The sequence below is a fragment of the Hydractinia symbiolongicarpus genome, chromosome 11 (genome assembly GCF_029227915.1).
Source record: "Hydractinia symbiolongicarpus strain clone_291-10 chromosome 11, HSymV2.1, whole genome shotgun sequence".
NCBI lineage: Eukaryota > Metazoa > Cnidaria > Hydrozoa > Anthoathecata > Hydractiniidae > Hydractinia > Hydractinia symbiolongicarpus.
This window is the reverse complement of record NC_079885.1, coordinates 26,973,242-26,990,487: the sequence shown is the minus strand read 5'-3', so window position 1 is coordinate 26,990,487 and position 17,246 is coordinate 26,973,242. Positions and strand designations below refer to the sequence as shown.

Here is a 17,246-nt window from a genome sequence, read left to right as displayed (position 1 = left end):
TCCTATCAATCATCATCATCATCATCATCATCATCATCATCATCATCATTCTCGGCTTAACTTCATTTTCCATGCTAGCATGGGTTGGACGGGGTATATTAATGACCCTCTTCCAATCTGATCTAGACTGTGTTAGATCTAAACTCAACTTCCTCTCTATCAAGTCTGTCCTTATAACCTCCTGCCAAGTCTTTCTCGGTCTGCCTCTGGGCTTTGCCCCATGAACTATCAAGTCTCTACACTTTCTTACCCAATTATCCTCCTCCATTCTTTCCAATTGCCCCAGCCAATTCAATCTTCTTATCTGGATAACATCTTTAATTCTACGGAGACTTAGCCTGCTTCTTAGATCATCTGAACTCTTTCTGTCTCTCAGACTGGCATTACAAATCCACCTAACCATTCTCATATCATTCCTTTCTAAACGGTCAAGATCTTCCTGCTTCACTGCCCATGTCTCACTACCGTACAACATAACACTTCTTACACAGGCTTCATACAACCTACCTTTTACCTCAATTGACAGGACTCTGCTAGTCAATAAAGGAAGTAACTCTCTAAACTTTTTCCAAGCAGAACCTATCCTGCAAGTAACACTTCTTCCAACACCCCCTTCACTGCCCAACATATCACCTAAGTAGCAGAAGTTCTTAACTATCTCTAACGAGCCACTGTTGTACATCATTAAAGCTGGAAATACTTCATTCTCTATAATCTCACCTTTGCAACGCTGGCATACAAACTGTATGTCAGCTCTTAACCTTCCACTAATACTACTGCACTTCTTATGTACCCAATGCTTGCAAGTCTGACAAAAAATTGAGTTACTACCAACCCCTTTTCTGCAAACTCCACAAGGCCACTTTCCAACTACAAGGTCACACTTGGCTGCAATGCTACTTATCATGACTTTAGACTTTGCTGTGTTTACCTTCAGCCCTTTCTCTTCTAGTCCTTTCTTCCACTTCTCAAACTTTTCAACTAATTCTTCCATCAACTCTGCTATGAGAACCAAATCATCTGCATACAATAACTCCCATGGACAACCTGTTCTAAACTCTATCGACAGCGCTTCTAAGACTAGAATAAACAACAAAGGACTAAGTACAGAACCCTGATGTACACCAACATTTACACTAAATTCATCACTAAGTGAATCGTTAATCCTGACACGACTTCTAGCATTGCTGTACATAGACTGAACCATCGTAACTAGCCACTCATCCACACCTAATTTTCTCATAGCCCACCAAATAACTTTACGTGGCACTCTATCAAAAGCTTTCTCTAAATCTACAAAGGATAAAATAGGGATTCTTTCTCTTTCCTAAATACTTTTCCTGAAGCTGTCTGAGTAAAAATATTGCATCTGTAGTGCCACGCCCTGGAACAAAACCAAATTGCATCTTATCTATATCAATTCTTTCTCTAAGTAACTCATCAATCACTCTTTCAATAACTTTCATTACTTGATCAACCAACTTCAAACCTCTATAGTTACCCCTTTCTAATGCATCACCCTTGCCCTTGAAACAGTTCACTATTACACTCGACTGCCACTCACTCGCAATAGCACCATCCTTTATAATCTGGTTAGCAAGACTTGTAATAAGCTCAACTCCAATATATCCAGATGCTTTTACCATCTCTGCAACAATACCTGATACTCCTGCAGCCTTGCCAATCTTGCCTCCACTACCCATTCTGTCTTGATCTGCATAGCTGGCCCTTCTACGACATCATCATCAGACAAATTATCCTCGTCCCAATCAAACTTAGTGTTAAGCAACCTCTGATAATGATTCTTCCAAGCTACCCTTTTCTCCTCCTCTGTGCTAGCCAAAACACCTTCATCATTACGTATACACTTCTCACCTACAATATCTTGATTAGTCTTCTTCATTTGCTTTGCTATCTTGAATACCTCATTGCACTGGTCTTCCCTTCTTAACACATCTGCAAATCTGTTTCTCTCTGCTTCTGATTTTGCCTTATACACTGCTGTACGAGCGCGACGCTTAGCTTCTAAGTAAATATTTTTACTACCACCTGACTTCCACTCTTTCCAAAGTAGGAGAATATATAGCTCTCCTATAGTTCTCCTATTCTCCTATATTTTTTTTCTCCTATCAACTGTAAAAGACCTTAAAATATACATAATGAAACTTTGAATGTGCGTAGGTGTTAGGACATTACCATAATACAACATCATCATTCTTGGCTTAACATCCGTTTTTCATGCTATCATGGGTTGGACTGGGTATATTATTAACTTTCAAATCTGATCTGGACTGTGTTAGATTCCTCTGCATCAAGTCTGTCCGTAGTAACTCCTGCTAAGTGAAGTCTTTCTCTGGGCTTTACCCCAAGAACAATCAAGTCTCTACACTATATTGCCTAATTATACTCCTCCATTCTTTTCAAGTGTCCAAATTAACTCAAACTTCTTATCTGAAAAACATCTTTAATGCTACAGATACCTAGCCTGCTTATTTGCTCATCTCTGAACTCTTTCTGTCCCTCAGATTGGTTGGTTGCTTCAGATTGACTTGTTGCTCCAAATAAATTTTAGTTTAAACACGCGCATCTTATTATAAAAGTATAAAAAAAAATTTTTTTAAATCCTAAATGCAGTAATGTTGCATTGAAAAACCTTTGAACACAAATGCAAAAACCTTAAATTAATCTTTACATATATACAAAGAAGGCTACAAAACTACTAAGTGTATATAATTGAAATGAGAGCAGCTATAGCAGCATTCATGGCAAAATTGAATTATCTTTTATTACATTTTCAGAAATTTGTGCAGAAAATGAATATCATATGAAAATTTATAAAATCAGGAAAAATCATTTGCATTTGAGAAAGATCTATTTAATATTTTGTAATTTTTCGGCTAAAAGTGCTTGGAAAATCCTAAAAAAATTTATAAGTTTTATACATCCGATTAGGAGTAAAAATCAGGAAAAACAAATAAAACAAGTCAAAAATTTTGTTTCAGTAAAAAACACAAACAACATGTAATATTTTGTATTTTGTTAAGACCCTTGAACAATAGAAAATGTAAGATATTTTTTAAAACATTTCCTAGCCTGTGATATATACTGTAAAGAGCTTGGTACACTGGTCAAAATAATGTATAGTATAGTGTGCTTTTGATGAACAGTTAAAGAGATAAAAATGTTTAAAATTTATGCATGTATCATATCTTTATGCATGGATCATATCTTTTTGGTGAACAGTTACAGAGATATTAAAATTTAAAGGAGTAAAGGTTCTTTGATGATGTCATCATCCAGTCTATTTCTCACTCAGCTTCAGGAAATTGTGACTTTAAAACCATGACCTGTTGCTAGATACAGGTGTATGTAGAACATGATAATTACGTTTTAATAAAATATATAAAAACTGCATATTAAGAATGACAACACTTTGGTGCTATAAATTTTAGAATAAAAATCTCACCTCGCATTTTGACCGAATTGTATCTAATAACTCGACAACAGGTCGTAAATAATGATCGATAAAATCTGTAGCAACACCATTATATTGTGAATGGCATATCTCTTCAAGCTGGTGTAATCGATTTGCAAACAGAGAATGTTCACAGATAACTTGCCAGTCTTCTTCCTAAAGCAAAATTGAAAATTGTTTTTAAAATTAGGTAGGTTTAATGGATGGAGAGGATAAAGGGAAGATGCTTATTTACAAATTTCAGTATAAGTATCAGTCTGTCAAGGAAACAAAATAAAAAACAAACACTCTTGAAAAACTACATTTTAGTTGAAAAATTATCACATCAACATCTACATCCTTCTTCAACGTGATTCGAATTGAGTAAGTCATGTGTTATGGTTGATTATGTAGGAAAAAATATGTTTACAATTAACATGAAGAGAAAAGCAGCTTTGTGTATTCCAAGTTATAATTACAATTTTAAGTATTCTAACCCTCAGGAATGTTAGGGAAAAATAAAAAAATAAATAAATAAATAAAGCCTCAATGGTTATATTCAAAAATTGCATATTTTGTAAGTCTGTATGTGGTTGTGCATATTATGCCACTTCTCGTTTAAACAGAAAGCAATGCACTTCAACAAAAAGCCTGATAAGATGCTAGCCAAAAATTAGCATGGGTTTTGTGACGTTTTTAAGGACATCCAAACAAAATGGTGTGATTATGTGGGTTACTTCTTAAAAATTCTAGATAATTTGTGCTTAATTTGGAAAAGGAACAAAATATTGTGGGTTACCAGTTCTATTTTTATAAGACTTTTACTGTGTGAAATTGTAGGTTACAATGCCATGTGGGTTGCACTACAACTGATTTTCAAATTCTGATATCTGGAAAACTACGTTAGATACAAACCACAATTTTCTTCTACAAACAAAGAGTCAAAGGATTAAATTTTTGTATTAGGTGAGGTTTTGTGGGTTACACAGATATTTAGGTGTGTTATTGTGGATTACATTCTAAAAACAGGTGCCAAGAAGATGTGACTTATAATGCTTTTGTATTTGTTAGCTTAAGAGAATCTTCACCCTGCCTATGTGGTGGAAGAGTGTCTGTTTAATGCAATTTGTGGGTTACATGGCTATTTAAAAACTGGTGTGATTAAGCAAATTATCTGTATTTCGATTGATATTGGTAGTTAAGTATATTATCTGTATAGTTTTTTTCTTCAAAAAAAGTACAGCTTTTTTAGTTTGGAAGTCAAAATTGTGGGTTACAATAGTAAATAAGTTTGTGTTTCTGGGTTACAGGACAAAATAAACGAAAGAAGAAAAATGTGCCTTGACAGGGTATTATTTAACTGTTTATCAGGAGTGATTTTTTTATTTGAAACCAACAATTTTATCTCCTATATACAAATAAGGTTGGCTAGTTTACTTAAAAAAAATATTCATAAATGGTGTGAATTCAACAGTATTTTAGTTTTAGTGTTTAAATGAACATTTTTTCTTCATGTGTTTGAATGAAAACATTTTTCTTTCTTTCATAGAACATTCTTTGCTACATTTTTTCTCCTTTGCAATATGCTCTTACTATTTTGATACACTTTTTCTTCTACATGAAAAAAACTTTATTCAAACTGTCATGCTTTTAGATTAGAATAGAATAATAGCTAAAGATATTAAGTAAACATACAAAACTTTGCTGACATATTGTACTATGTTGAACAGAATGGTTTTAGCCATATATGATAACAGTTCTTTAGTTACTTTAAAAGTTGCCCAATTTAAAAGTTGCCCAATTTAACTTTCGTGTGGTTTAAGTAGTTTTTGCTCAGTTATTATTAGTTCCAAATTTTACAAAGAGTCCTGGAAACATCTAGATAGTTTGTTAGTTTTATTGTGTAAAATAGTTCATTAATATTTGATTAAAAAAGCTTAAATAAAAGCACTGTAACCCACAATATCAATAATATACTTTCCTTTGACGTTAATAGTATTTTACCGTTAAAAGTTTAAATTACAGAACAATTTTATAGCCGATGTTTTACAGACTTCATCAAAGAACATAGTGAAGATAATAATCCACTTTGCAAAAGTCATAGACAGACCAAACTGACGTATTATTATTTTATAGATTAGCCTATACATTGTAATAATTCTTATACCCAAAATGTAACCCACTAAAAACAAACTTAGAACCTCAGAAAAGTGCACACCTAATTATGTGAGTTAAAATAATAAGCATTAAACATCACAACACACTGTCTTTTATGTTAATTGAACGTTTTGTCCCTTCTGTGGGTTACATCAAAGTTCAGGATCAAAAAACAGCTGTAACCCACAAAATAACACCTAAATATTCAAAGTTCAAAATACTGAAGTTGTTAGTATTATTGAGGTCTATATTCTCCTAAATTTTCAACACTGCACAGCAATGCAACTCACACTAATGCACGCAAAAAAGGCTAAAAAAGCAAAATAAAAAAAGGTCACATTATTTTTGACCAGCATCGTAAACGTGGTATAACTTGAAAAGTCATGGTTTTTATTGATGCTAAAAGTTATGCAATAAGGTATGAAGAGCGTGAAGTCAACAGTCAACAATATATCATGCATCGTTAGTGAAAAATTTTGTTATTCATCTTCTTTACAGGGTTTTTAGTTTTTATTTTAGTTGCCATTAAAGGCTACTTCCCAATTGAAATTTATCCTAAATTTCCCAATTTATTAGAGAAGCTAATTATATTCACTACAGTTAAGATTTCAATAATACCTTCAAGAAAACCATTTTAGATTTAGCAGTCTTTATTGCATTACACACTGCTCTATTAAATTTGGAGTAATAGTTTTAGTAAAATAGAAAAGTAGTAAAAGTAAATAGGGAAATTAAAGATATTAGAAGTCGTGCTTTACAGTGAGATATTTATATTTGTGTACTTTTAAAAAATTATATTGTTGGCTGTGTGCAACAAACCAAATAAAACTCATTATTAAACAGATAGTCAATATTAGCATTAAATTTAGGAGGAACAATAAATCCTTTTAAATTAAAAATAGTAAAAAAGTTCTTGAAATTTATTTAAAATTTCAAAAATTATGAAAGCCACAGTCACATACAAATGTTTTCCAAATAGAAATATAAACATTCTTCTTTAACAGACCTGATTAAATTTGAAAAAAAAAATCATTGATGACCATTTTAATTACATTAATGTTATTAGCATTATTTCGAAATTTTATTCCCACATTCTCTGAATTCTTGGTTTCTATGTGAGCAACAACAAATGTGTATAGTAAACACAGAAATTCTCTAAGTGCTAAATGTCAAAAAATAAAGGTTGAAATTATGCAGAAATTATGCAGAAATTGGGTACCATATTACATACCAAATTTTTGTGCTTTATAATGTGTGTACTATTCATGTTTGAGTTTTCAAACTTATTTAAGATTTTTATATATTATACATCATCTTAACTCTTTGTAACATTAAATCTTCTGACACTCTGAAGATTCTATATATAGAAATAGCTTTAAAATGTTTTAAAAGAGACAATTAAATGTAAAGTAAGTTAGTTTCAAGAAAATTAAAATTAAATACTTGCCCCTTGCAGCAAAGTACACAGGGAAATAAATAAATTGTTCCTGACTACATAATACAATAGTTTCTGCATCAAAGATAATTTATTGACTTTTCAACTGCTGTGACATGATTATATTATCAAAAGAACTATTTACAGGTAAGCTATAAAAACAAACTCAAAGACACATGTGTATCCTTGGTGCAATAATTTCATAAAAACAAATAAATAAATAAACAAATAAATACTACTTGGATATCATACTAAATTCTACAACCTTTTCTACTAATGTTCACAGGTAGCAAATAACTTGTTTGTGTAGAAAATTAAGTCTCACCCTGACAGCCATACTTTGTGATGAATAGTTTGTCTTTCTTATAACTTTTTTGTTAAAATTTTAATGTTTAATTACACCGATATAATGGAAGCAATGGTTAATTAATAGAGCTGGTATGGCAACCCGGCTTAAATCAAAATTTCAAATGAATTAGCAATCTTAATCATTGAGACACTCAAAATATTTAAACATTCCAAACAAATATTTTATCATAAATTGCAAAGGACATAATGGGAAATGTCTGGAATAAGCACAACACATTCAAACAAGGCTTTATTAAAACAGGTTAGGAATTCTTATAAACACTAAAGCTTCCATACGTTAGATTTCAAACTTTTAAAAATTACAAACGATTATTTATTAAACTATGAATCGAAAATGACATAACATACAAAATAAGCACAACATTCATAGCAAGGCGTAACAGGTACAAGTTTAAAAATTGCACACAAAAAATATGCATGTTTCTTCTATTTATTTCAGAACGAATATGTTTCAATAATTAACATAAATATTACTAGTTTTTTAAAACTTGTGCTTCTTAAGGAATTGTAGAAAGCCTTGCATTCTTAACAGATTACGATTAAAACTACATATAAATGAACAATTAAATTACATAAACTGCCAATCCACCAGAAAACAGATGTGATATAGAAGTAGTTGCATAGAGTTAATTGAGTAAAATTCAAACTATTATACGAAAAACTGGTTTTCCCCAAAACATTTAAGCATGTACGAAACCAGAAGGAGCACTACTACAACATTTGAGTTGGTGGCAAGGGAATTATTAAATCCAGATGCTTTAAAATAGATTTGACTATAGATAAAGTCCAAATAAAAATTTCAGACTGGCGACGTATTCCAGAAAAGGGATTACAATTTATCCAGATTTATTCTAGGCACATTAGGTCCAAATTAGGTCTATGGTATGTCCAAAATCACTTTGAATCCCCGTTTAATGTCATGAGGAGATTATGCAGAGTTACAACAGTTACTGTTGGAACTCTAATGTACTCTAAGTTAACTCTAAATTTAAGTTTTTCTTTTGTTTCCTTTAGATCAAAGCGCAAGCAAAATAATTTAAGCCTATAAAATGGTGGATGGTGATTTATCTTTTGTTAACATATGTTAATTATGGGGTTCACCTATTCAAGGAAAGAAGAGGAAGATGCACATTTAGATAATTACTAAACAACCAAAAAAAGATCCAATCCCTGTGCTCAAGAAAACTCACCTCATTTGACTTAATCTCGTAACTCAAGAAATATGTAGAACAAACATTTTGAAAATCCATTTTAGCCAAAAACTCATTTTTCTCCTGAGTAACTTTTGATAAATTGCTATAACTTAAAATTATCATATAAAATAGGACGTCACAGACCCAACAACTACTTTTTAAGACTCAGTACTAATACTAATAGCCATCTTTCCCATTAATTCTCTCTCTGTGTTTATATTATATGTAAATTTATATTTTGTTCTCATTATTGTTAATCAAAACTTTATACTCTATTTTGTATATAAATATTATTTTGTAACTACTTTTAATTCTGATCAGCTTGTAAAAAAATTATTGACTTTAATTAGTTAAAAAACACATAATGACAGACTTCATGCAGTATAACTCACAGGGATAGTTGTTTACTGTATTGTTGATAAACATGTTTTATAATAACAGAAAATAACAATACTATTATTACAAGAAAATTTCTTATGAGATTAAGCCAAACGGAAGATTGTAAAAAAACAAAGGATTATGTTTATAATATATATCTAATAATTAATAACAATATATATTATATAACACTTATCATGTATTTTAATTAGGATTTATCCCAAAATATATTTTAAAGTATATTTTAAATTTTCTTGATTGGTGTATAGGGTTGGTGAATCCCTAATTAATAATTTAAAGTTATTTGTAAAAATTGAAAATTTATATCTACATGTTTTTTTATAAGCATGTAAGCATAATTAGGGCTCAGAAAGGGGAAATTTCTTAAGCATACGCCAAGCAAATTGGTCCCCTTGGTGAATTCTTCTGCTGCTTGTTTTTTTCTTATGTTATAGATATTTTAATTTCACTAAGTCTTTTTAAAGCAAAATTAACACCACATTACACTATCTAAACTCTGTCTTTTGTAATTATACCTTTTCTTTGTGGATTTTTTTTGAAGTTACAAACAGGAATATCCTATCCATATAGCCCATAAAGCAACATATAAATTTTTAATTTGTTGTCCCAATATATACGCAAAACGTTAGCCTACTCCTTGAAAAGTAAAATGAGTCTTTTATTAGAGTCATTAGTGTTAGTGGATTGAAGGTTGTCCAAATGAATTTGAACCTGCACGGTATAAATGCTATATTAATGATATTTTTTGCTTTTTTAAACGGTTATTGTTTTGTTTGCACTTTCGCCCTATTGTTTTGGTGGTTTCCTCAGAGTCTTCACACTGTGGCTCTTCCCTTGTCCTAGTATGCATGTGTTTTTTGTATGTGCATATGCATACTGATCTAAGGGAAAATGTATATCCAATATGCGATTCTGTGCTTTTGTATTATCTCAATCCAGAGAAACGCTAGTGAATTCACTAAATCTGCAACTATGAACACCCACCCTACCTCTCTATCAAGTTTGTCCCTTCCTTTTGCACTTGACCAAACTCATAAACATTTAATCAACTTAGGTGGTCCTGATCTTGGTACTAGTCTTCATAATCTATCTCTCATCACAGAAATGTGGCTTCATTGTCGCTCTTCTATAATTACTTCCATGGATACTGCTTGAATGACTGGCATCAACTGACACCTTCATTTAGGTCTTTAGGTGTTCAATTCTTATCCTCTAACAGTTCAGGTTTATAATTGTCATAAAATTTTTACTTATCATGATTTTTCCATCCCACTGCTTATCTGCGACGCTCTCTAACATGTAGCTGTTTTCCCTTTGAATTCTCTGTCTCTCTGTTTTTCTCCATATAACTTTCTGCCTAGTAGTGGCAATAATTAAAAAAAATCAGGGTTTATCATCGCTTTCATTATCTGAATGAGAATCAATATCCTTTTTTCCTCTTATTGTTATATCTGGTTAATCAAAGATTGCATGGAAGATCTCATCCATGTCATAATAAACTTTTTTCACTGCAGATATTTTTATAACATATAAATTCAGAGGAGATTTTGTCCCCAAAATTGTTTTTTTTTATACCACTTGAAATGATTTTCAGTTTATAGAAATTGTTTTATTATCACTTAACTCAGAGCATGGATTTAAAAAGCTTTTTCATGTGTATCTCTGATCTCTCTTATCTCTCTATCTACTGAGCCACTATGATACAATCCTATCCTTTGTTAAAAATGGTTTAAATGTAGACACAGTAAACTTGGATTTTAGCAAGGCATTTGACAAAATAGATCACTCCATTTTAGTTGATAAGCTGAACCTTGTATCCAATAGCATAACTGTATGGATACTGAGAACATTTGAGAACAGAGGGTATTTTATAAGATTCGTTGTGCAAGCTTGGCTGTTAAAGGAGTGATTTCTGTGTGCTTTCTTTACACTTTTCCTGATGAGTTACTAATCCCAAACTAAGTTTGGTTTCAAAAGGCCAACACAAACAGCATCATTAACATGATTATAGCATTGTACACGCCACTTTGGATGTGTGGAATTTTTCACAGAATCTACTTCAAAGTATTCAAAGTATACAAGTATAAATGCTTCATAAATATTTTATGAAACAACTTTATATAGTGGGAAAAAAGAAAATAATTTCAAAACTATTTAGAAACGCTTTAATACCATTGTCAAAATGCAAATGCGCACATCTTTGGCAGCTCAAATATCCCTGTATTTTTATCATAAAATTAAGAGGATCTTTCTCCATGCCTAAAAATTGCAGTTTTTTTGTGGTAAAATAGTTTTAAAAGCAGTTGTTGTTAAATATACTTTTTTCATGAGCATGTTCTTTTGTGAATGTAAATGTAAATTCAATTACTTGATTGATAATATTATCTTTTTTCTTCATTAGCACCCTGAAACGATTTTGAATAAACTAGAACAAACATGCTGAAATTAAAAAGTTTCAAACGACTTAAAAAAACTCCATTATATAAAAGAAATGTTATCTTAAAAATCAATTTTAAATTCACGAATATGAAACAAATTTTTTGGAAACAGACATAATTCCTAACTTGAGTTGCAACAAGGCTATTTACAAGTGGCTTAAAGTTTGTGATTGAAAAAATCTCTATAGGTTATAAATCAAAACAACTTTTACTGTTTACAGGCATTTCACATGAAAAAAACACCCTTATTTCTATGATCCAACCCATGGATCACGTGTTGTTTACAAATGTAATTTAATAGTACAAGCTTATCCTCTATGCTAGCCAAGACATTTCATAATTTTTACCTACAACATTACCAGTTCCAAAATCCGAGTGAATCTGTACAGATATATTTAAGTTGTAGAAAAAAAATTTATTATAAAAATTATAATTCTTACTAACCTAAGAACGGTGAACATCCTTAATGTAAACCTTTGACCAGTGATCAATCGTATATTAATGTTCAATCCAACCACTCAACGACGGAAATTAAGTACATTATAATAAAAAATGTATCTGATTGTATATTTAAAATATATAATCAGACAAGAGTGTTTAACAGAGTTGCACTGTATTATAAAGATGCACTATCAAAAAGTGGTTTCAAGGAGAAGATTACATTCATGAGAAAAAGCAACAGGGATAGCCAATCTAGATCATGGAAAATTATTTGGTTCAACCCGCTGTTTAAAAGAATGTTGCTTGAGTCTTTCTCAATCTTGTAAGCAAAAACCTCCCAAGATCACATAGATTTCACAAAATATTCAAGAGAATAATTTAAAGGTTAGTTACAGTTGACTGCATATGTCAAAAGCATTATTTATTTGCATAATAAGGGAGTGCTATCTGAAACTCCACCAGTTGAAAAACAGATGTGTAACTGCAGAAATACAAGTGATTGTCCATTTAATGGAAAATGCCTTGAAAAAAGTGTCACTGTGCAATATGTTAAAACTACTGTGGAAGACCAGGGAACTAATTTTGTTGAATTAACAGGGAACACGTTCAAGTACGAAAACAAGGCTTCTTTAACCAAAATCTTTATATATGTTTGGAGTTTACCATAGTTATGGATGCTATTTTTAAAAGCAATGGAGTATTATTAATCGCGCTCCTCCCTACAGAAATGGAAGCAAAAACACTAATCTCTGTTTAATAGAAAAGTTCCACATTATCGTCTCAAAAAGAAATTATTAAACAAACAATCAGAACTTGTTTCGAAGTGCTGTGATGTCAATAAGTATAATAAGTCCCACCCGATCACTCATGAAATTTATTACATACTTTGAATTACTTTTTGTTTAACAACTTTTTTCATAGAAATCGACAGGCAAGTATACTTAAGTCATGTTACTTTCTTATTACACAAGTTTGCAAATGATAAAGACCATTAACACCCAGGATTGTCTTTTAGGTTCAGCAACTTAGTAAGAAAGAAGATTTTTTGTAAATCTTCATCTGTACCAATATCCAAACTAAGTAACTGAGAATGCAATCAAGGTTACATTTTTATCAATTACACATGATGTTACAGGATTATCACCAATATTTATTCTTAAAAACCTTTTTAAAGCTTACCCAGTTAATTTTTTAAAAGGATAATTTTCTAGAACCATTTCTTCAATAAATTATTGGTCAATAAAGTAACATATATTTAACGCAAGGTATAGAATAATAACTTTATTTTAGTTCCATATTCATCATTTTTTGTGTTCAAATCTGAATAATTTTTATTTCATGTTGTAGCATAATGTTGGAATTTTTGTTTTTTATTGATTTTGATTTATGTTCTAAATGAAAAAATAAACATCGCAATCTTCAGATAAAAACCTCTTAAATATGTTTTCTGTTACAGATTTATATTGTACAGCTATATCTCATAGTGTACACAAACTACACGGATGGAAACTTCACTGTTACAAAATTTTGTTATTTTACTTTTCAAATATGTATTCAAGATTTTTTTTGGAAATACCAAATCAGTTACAGAGATTAAAATGTTCACAACTGGCCAAAATCCTGCCTATGTTTTTGAACATGTCCTTAATGTATAAAGTAAGTAATTATATAATTTGAAATATATCTATTTGTTATAATAAATGTTGACAACAATCACATGTTTTAGATCTGCTGGATGGTGTCATAATTCTGCATAACAGTCAACTGCAAATTGACTATAATGCCAGATTAGGATAGTGGTTTAGTTGGTCAAGACCATATAGTCAAATCTCAACCACCATTTCTACTTTTATATTCTTTTATGCAATGGATGAGTGACCAACATATATCATATGGTCTATTTGCAGTCATCTCAGAAAGCATAAATATAGCTAAATTTTTAGTCGTCTAAAAATAAGAAGATTTGTTAATAGATTTAATTTGGCTTTCAAACTGCTTGGAATTGTCCCTTTGAGGTGGCAGGTACTTGCAGCTAGGTATCTAGGAGAGTCACCACAGGTACTATGAGGTTACCAACAGGTGTGAAACACAAAAAAAACTAGAGCTCATAAAAAGTGGGTTCATGTAAATGTTGGTAGAGATAATAAACAAAAATCACATGAGAGGAGCTGCAGATGTGAATGAAAGGATCAGTTAATATGAGGAATACCACAGGAGAGCAGCTTTGGATGTAGTGGAGAAGAGTGAATTTATATTGGGAACTGCACATGAGTTTAAGACAGTATCTTTTTCCGCTTAACCAAAAATACACTTCCTGGTTTACTTGATTTTACTGAAGGTCGTGCTGAAGGTTGTGCGTTCAATCCTCGGCTGAGTTATGCCAAAAACGTAAATCGTCTCTTTCTGCCTAGCATTAAGCATGAGAATACAAACATAGGCAGTTGTCTAGTTGAGCGACTGTTGTGCCTGCATTCCTTCTGTAGCTCAAATGGAAGCTTTAATGCACTAGAACCTAATTTGCAGGATCCTCATTGATAACATTACCAATACAAACTGAAAAGAGTATCCTGGGTAAAAATAGTAATAATACAGTATAATTTTTTCGAGTGAGATGCTCAAGGAACCGAGAAAAATTGTCCTACTGTGGGCATCCTACTTAACTGAATCTTCTTGTAAGTAAGATTTTCATAAAATGATTTAATTTTGTCAAAGTTATATTATAGAGACATTTTTAACTTTTTTTGTAAAACTTAGCCTTGAGAACTCATTAAACGCAGTTTATAAACAAGAGCCAATGATATCCCGGTATCATATCAAGACAAGACAGATTTTACGATGTCAATGTCAGTTTAATTTTTTGGCCTGGTTGAAAAAAAAACACAGAATGTTTACAGAAGTTTAAGGTTTGTCTCACCATCAATGCAATGTCTTTTCCTTTAAGAAAAATTCACTGTAAAGAAGTCACTGCATTGGATGTATTACTTAGCAGGTTTTACTTATTTGGCGTCTAGCTATAACTTGATTGACAGTATACTTTAATAAAATTCTCACACACGGGAGGTAACACTAAGACTGCCTCACACAAATTGTGCGAGACTTGACAGGTCTGCAGAAGAGTTGTAACCTTCTATCACCTCACATCTATCTAAAACACACAAGATAACGTGTATAATAGGTCATTGCCTGTTGGCCAACTAGGAAATTGGAAAATTTCTAAAAGTTAAACTTTTTACAATCAGTGTAATATCTCATGTTCTTATTAAAAATAAACTAAAGTTATATTCCAAAAAGTTATTACCTCCATTTTAGTGCCTCTTCGCGCAGTAAAATGCAAACAATTCAACGTTAAGCTCCATAATGTGCTGACATTAAACTGTGACCACCTCGAGATTCTCAGCCATTTTGTCTCTGATTTGTTTTGAATGCGGCAAGATAAAAGAACTGCTGCACAGAGTTTCCAGCGCGAAAGTCAGCAGGGGCGGGCATGTAATTACGGGTCAAAACACAGTGCGCGTGGGTGAAGAACGTTAAAAAGCACTTAGCTGCTCTCCCATGCCTTGTTCCCTGTATTTTGCCGTACCAAAAGTTTCATGGCAACGAGTAAAAGATACCTAGTAACAGTTGGTTTAAAATCGTTACTTTAATTATAAGTCGGCTCCGTGGGTGCAAAAGAAATAACCGTAATAAATATAATATCTTATCTGAACCGCAAGAAAAGTTTAAATAATATATGTATCACATTCAAAACTCTTTTTGAAAAAGACTCTCTTTTTCTCTAAATTAAACAAAGTAATCGAGCAAATCGTTTGCTTGTTTGTTTGTTTTCAGTTTGCCAGAAGAAAGCGACTGAAGCGTGATAAGAATTACATTTCCACTTTATTATCAAAAACATTGAATTCAGTACTGTCACGCCTCACAATATACTTGACACTTCATCACTAAAGAGGTTAAAACGCATCTAAATCTAACTTACGTCGCTCCTTCTCTTTCGCTTTGTTGGTTTTCTTTGATTCCAATGATTTTGATTTCTGCTATAATTCAGAATCTTGCCTTTATCTTCTTCCAAGTCCTCGTCTTTTACAGCTTCACTGTAAAAAATATGAACATCTCTCAAAACATCGCCAAATTCTCTTGAAATTCTTCTTGACGATCGACGGATACTGTTTCTCTTCATTGTCAATTTACTACATCAACCTTTCTAGATGAACTTTTAAACATCAATTCATTTAAATAGAACAGGACATAGCACTAATGATAATAAAATCAGACGCGTGCTGTTGAATGCAAACTATTTAAAATCTATAGGAAGTATTAACAAAAATTTGAATAAAAGTATTTAATAGTTGTGTGGTATGAAATATAAAAGACAAGATTTATTTTACATGCTTTGAATTTCAAGATTTACGATATCAGAAAAGAGACATTCGTTACCCTATGTGTGAAACATTTCGTTCGATAGCCTTCATTAGTATTTTATCTTAAGAACATGCTCCTCTTTAAACCAATTTCAACTCCAGTGCAATGAATATATGAAATGAGAGCATATATTAATGTAGCTAACTATGTCAATAAATATTATCCAGGTAAATGCACATTCTGCATTTTTTTATCATCATTAATTTCTGTGTTCAAATCTTTCGCCAAATAAAATTCTCATTGTTTAAATTCAGTAGGCGCCAGTTGTTCGTACCAGTTTATTTAAATGTAGTTTTGTGGATCATAGTAAACGGATCTACAACCACAAAGTTCTGGATGTTTTATAAAGAACAGAAAGCTGTTTATAGGTCCTTGCTCCCCATGATGGGAAGAAAAATAAAAAGGGTCCTGGGAACTATAAGATATTCGCATTCATTGCTAACTGACCTGGCCTCGACAAAAACCTTACATGCAAATTGTGAAATGCAATCACATTGCCATATTTTTTTCCAAAAAATATTAATTGTCAGAAAATATTTATTAAAACTACGAAATGAGGTCACAAACAGATCGGACATACTTAACCTGACCAACCTGAAGGTTTTAGAAAATCTTTCTTTATCAGGCTCCGATAACAAAAAAACTTTGGTGACAGAAATTGTCTTTTTTTCGTTTTCAAAGTTATTCTTATCCTCAAAGCTGTTTGAGATAAACATCGTAGGCGATACAGACGAGAAACAAAAGAAAATATATTTCTTGGCGAAAATATATCAACCAATAAGAGGAAAGAGAGCTTGTCATTATTAGAAATACGTTACTTTCAAATAGCTACAGCATATAGTTAACTGTTAAACATCATTTTTATCAGTTTATTTTGTTGTGTGATTTTTCAGTTTGAAAACTTGCATCAGATTTGTAGACTACACCAACCTTGCCCCTAGGAC

At 31.6% G+C, this 17,246-nt stretch overlaps 1 protein-coding gene across 3 annotated transcripts in view; it reads right to left on the bottom strand.

Annotated features, from left to right (window-relative positions):
• Window positions 1–16,075, bottom strand: part of LOC130614439 (puratrophin-1-like) — a 32,321-nt gene extending 16,246 nt beyond the window's left edge. Inside the window, exons 1-2 of one of the 3 annotated variants that reach the window (XM_057435866.1) lie at window positions 15,860–16,075; window positions 3,467–3,631 (exon numbers count right to left, since the gene is read on the bottom strand). In XM_057435866.1, coding sequence (XP_057291849.1) covers window positions 3,467–3,631; window positions 15,860–16,060 — 366 coding nt within the window. In that variant the 5' untranslated portion in view covers window positions 16,061–16,075. Of the gene's footprint in view, window positions 1–3,466; window positions 3,632–7,371; window positions 7,792–15,184; window positions 15,330–15,859 lie in introns of those variants that run through there. The other 2 variants (XM_057435868.1, XM_057435867.1) reach the window with 2 other exon arrangements.
• Between the last annotated feature and the right edge of the window lie 1,171 nt (window positions 16,076–17,246).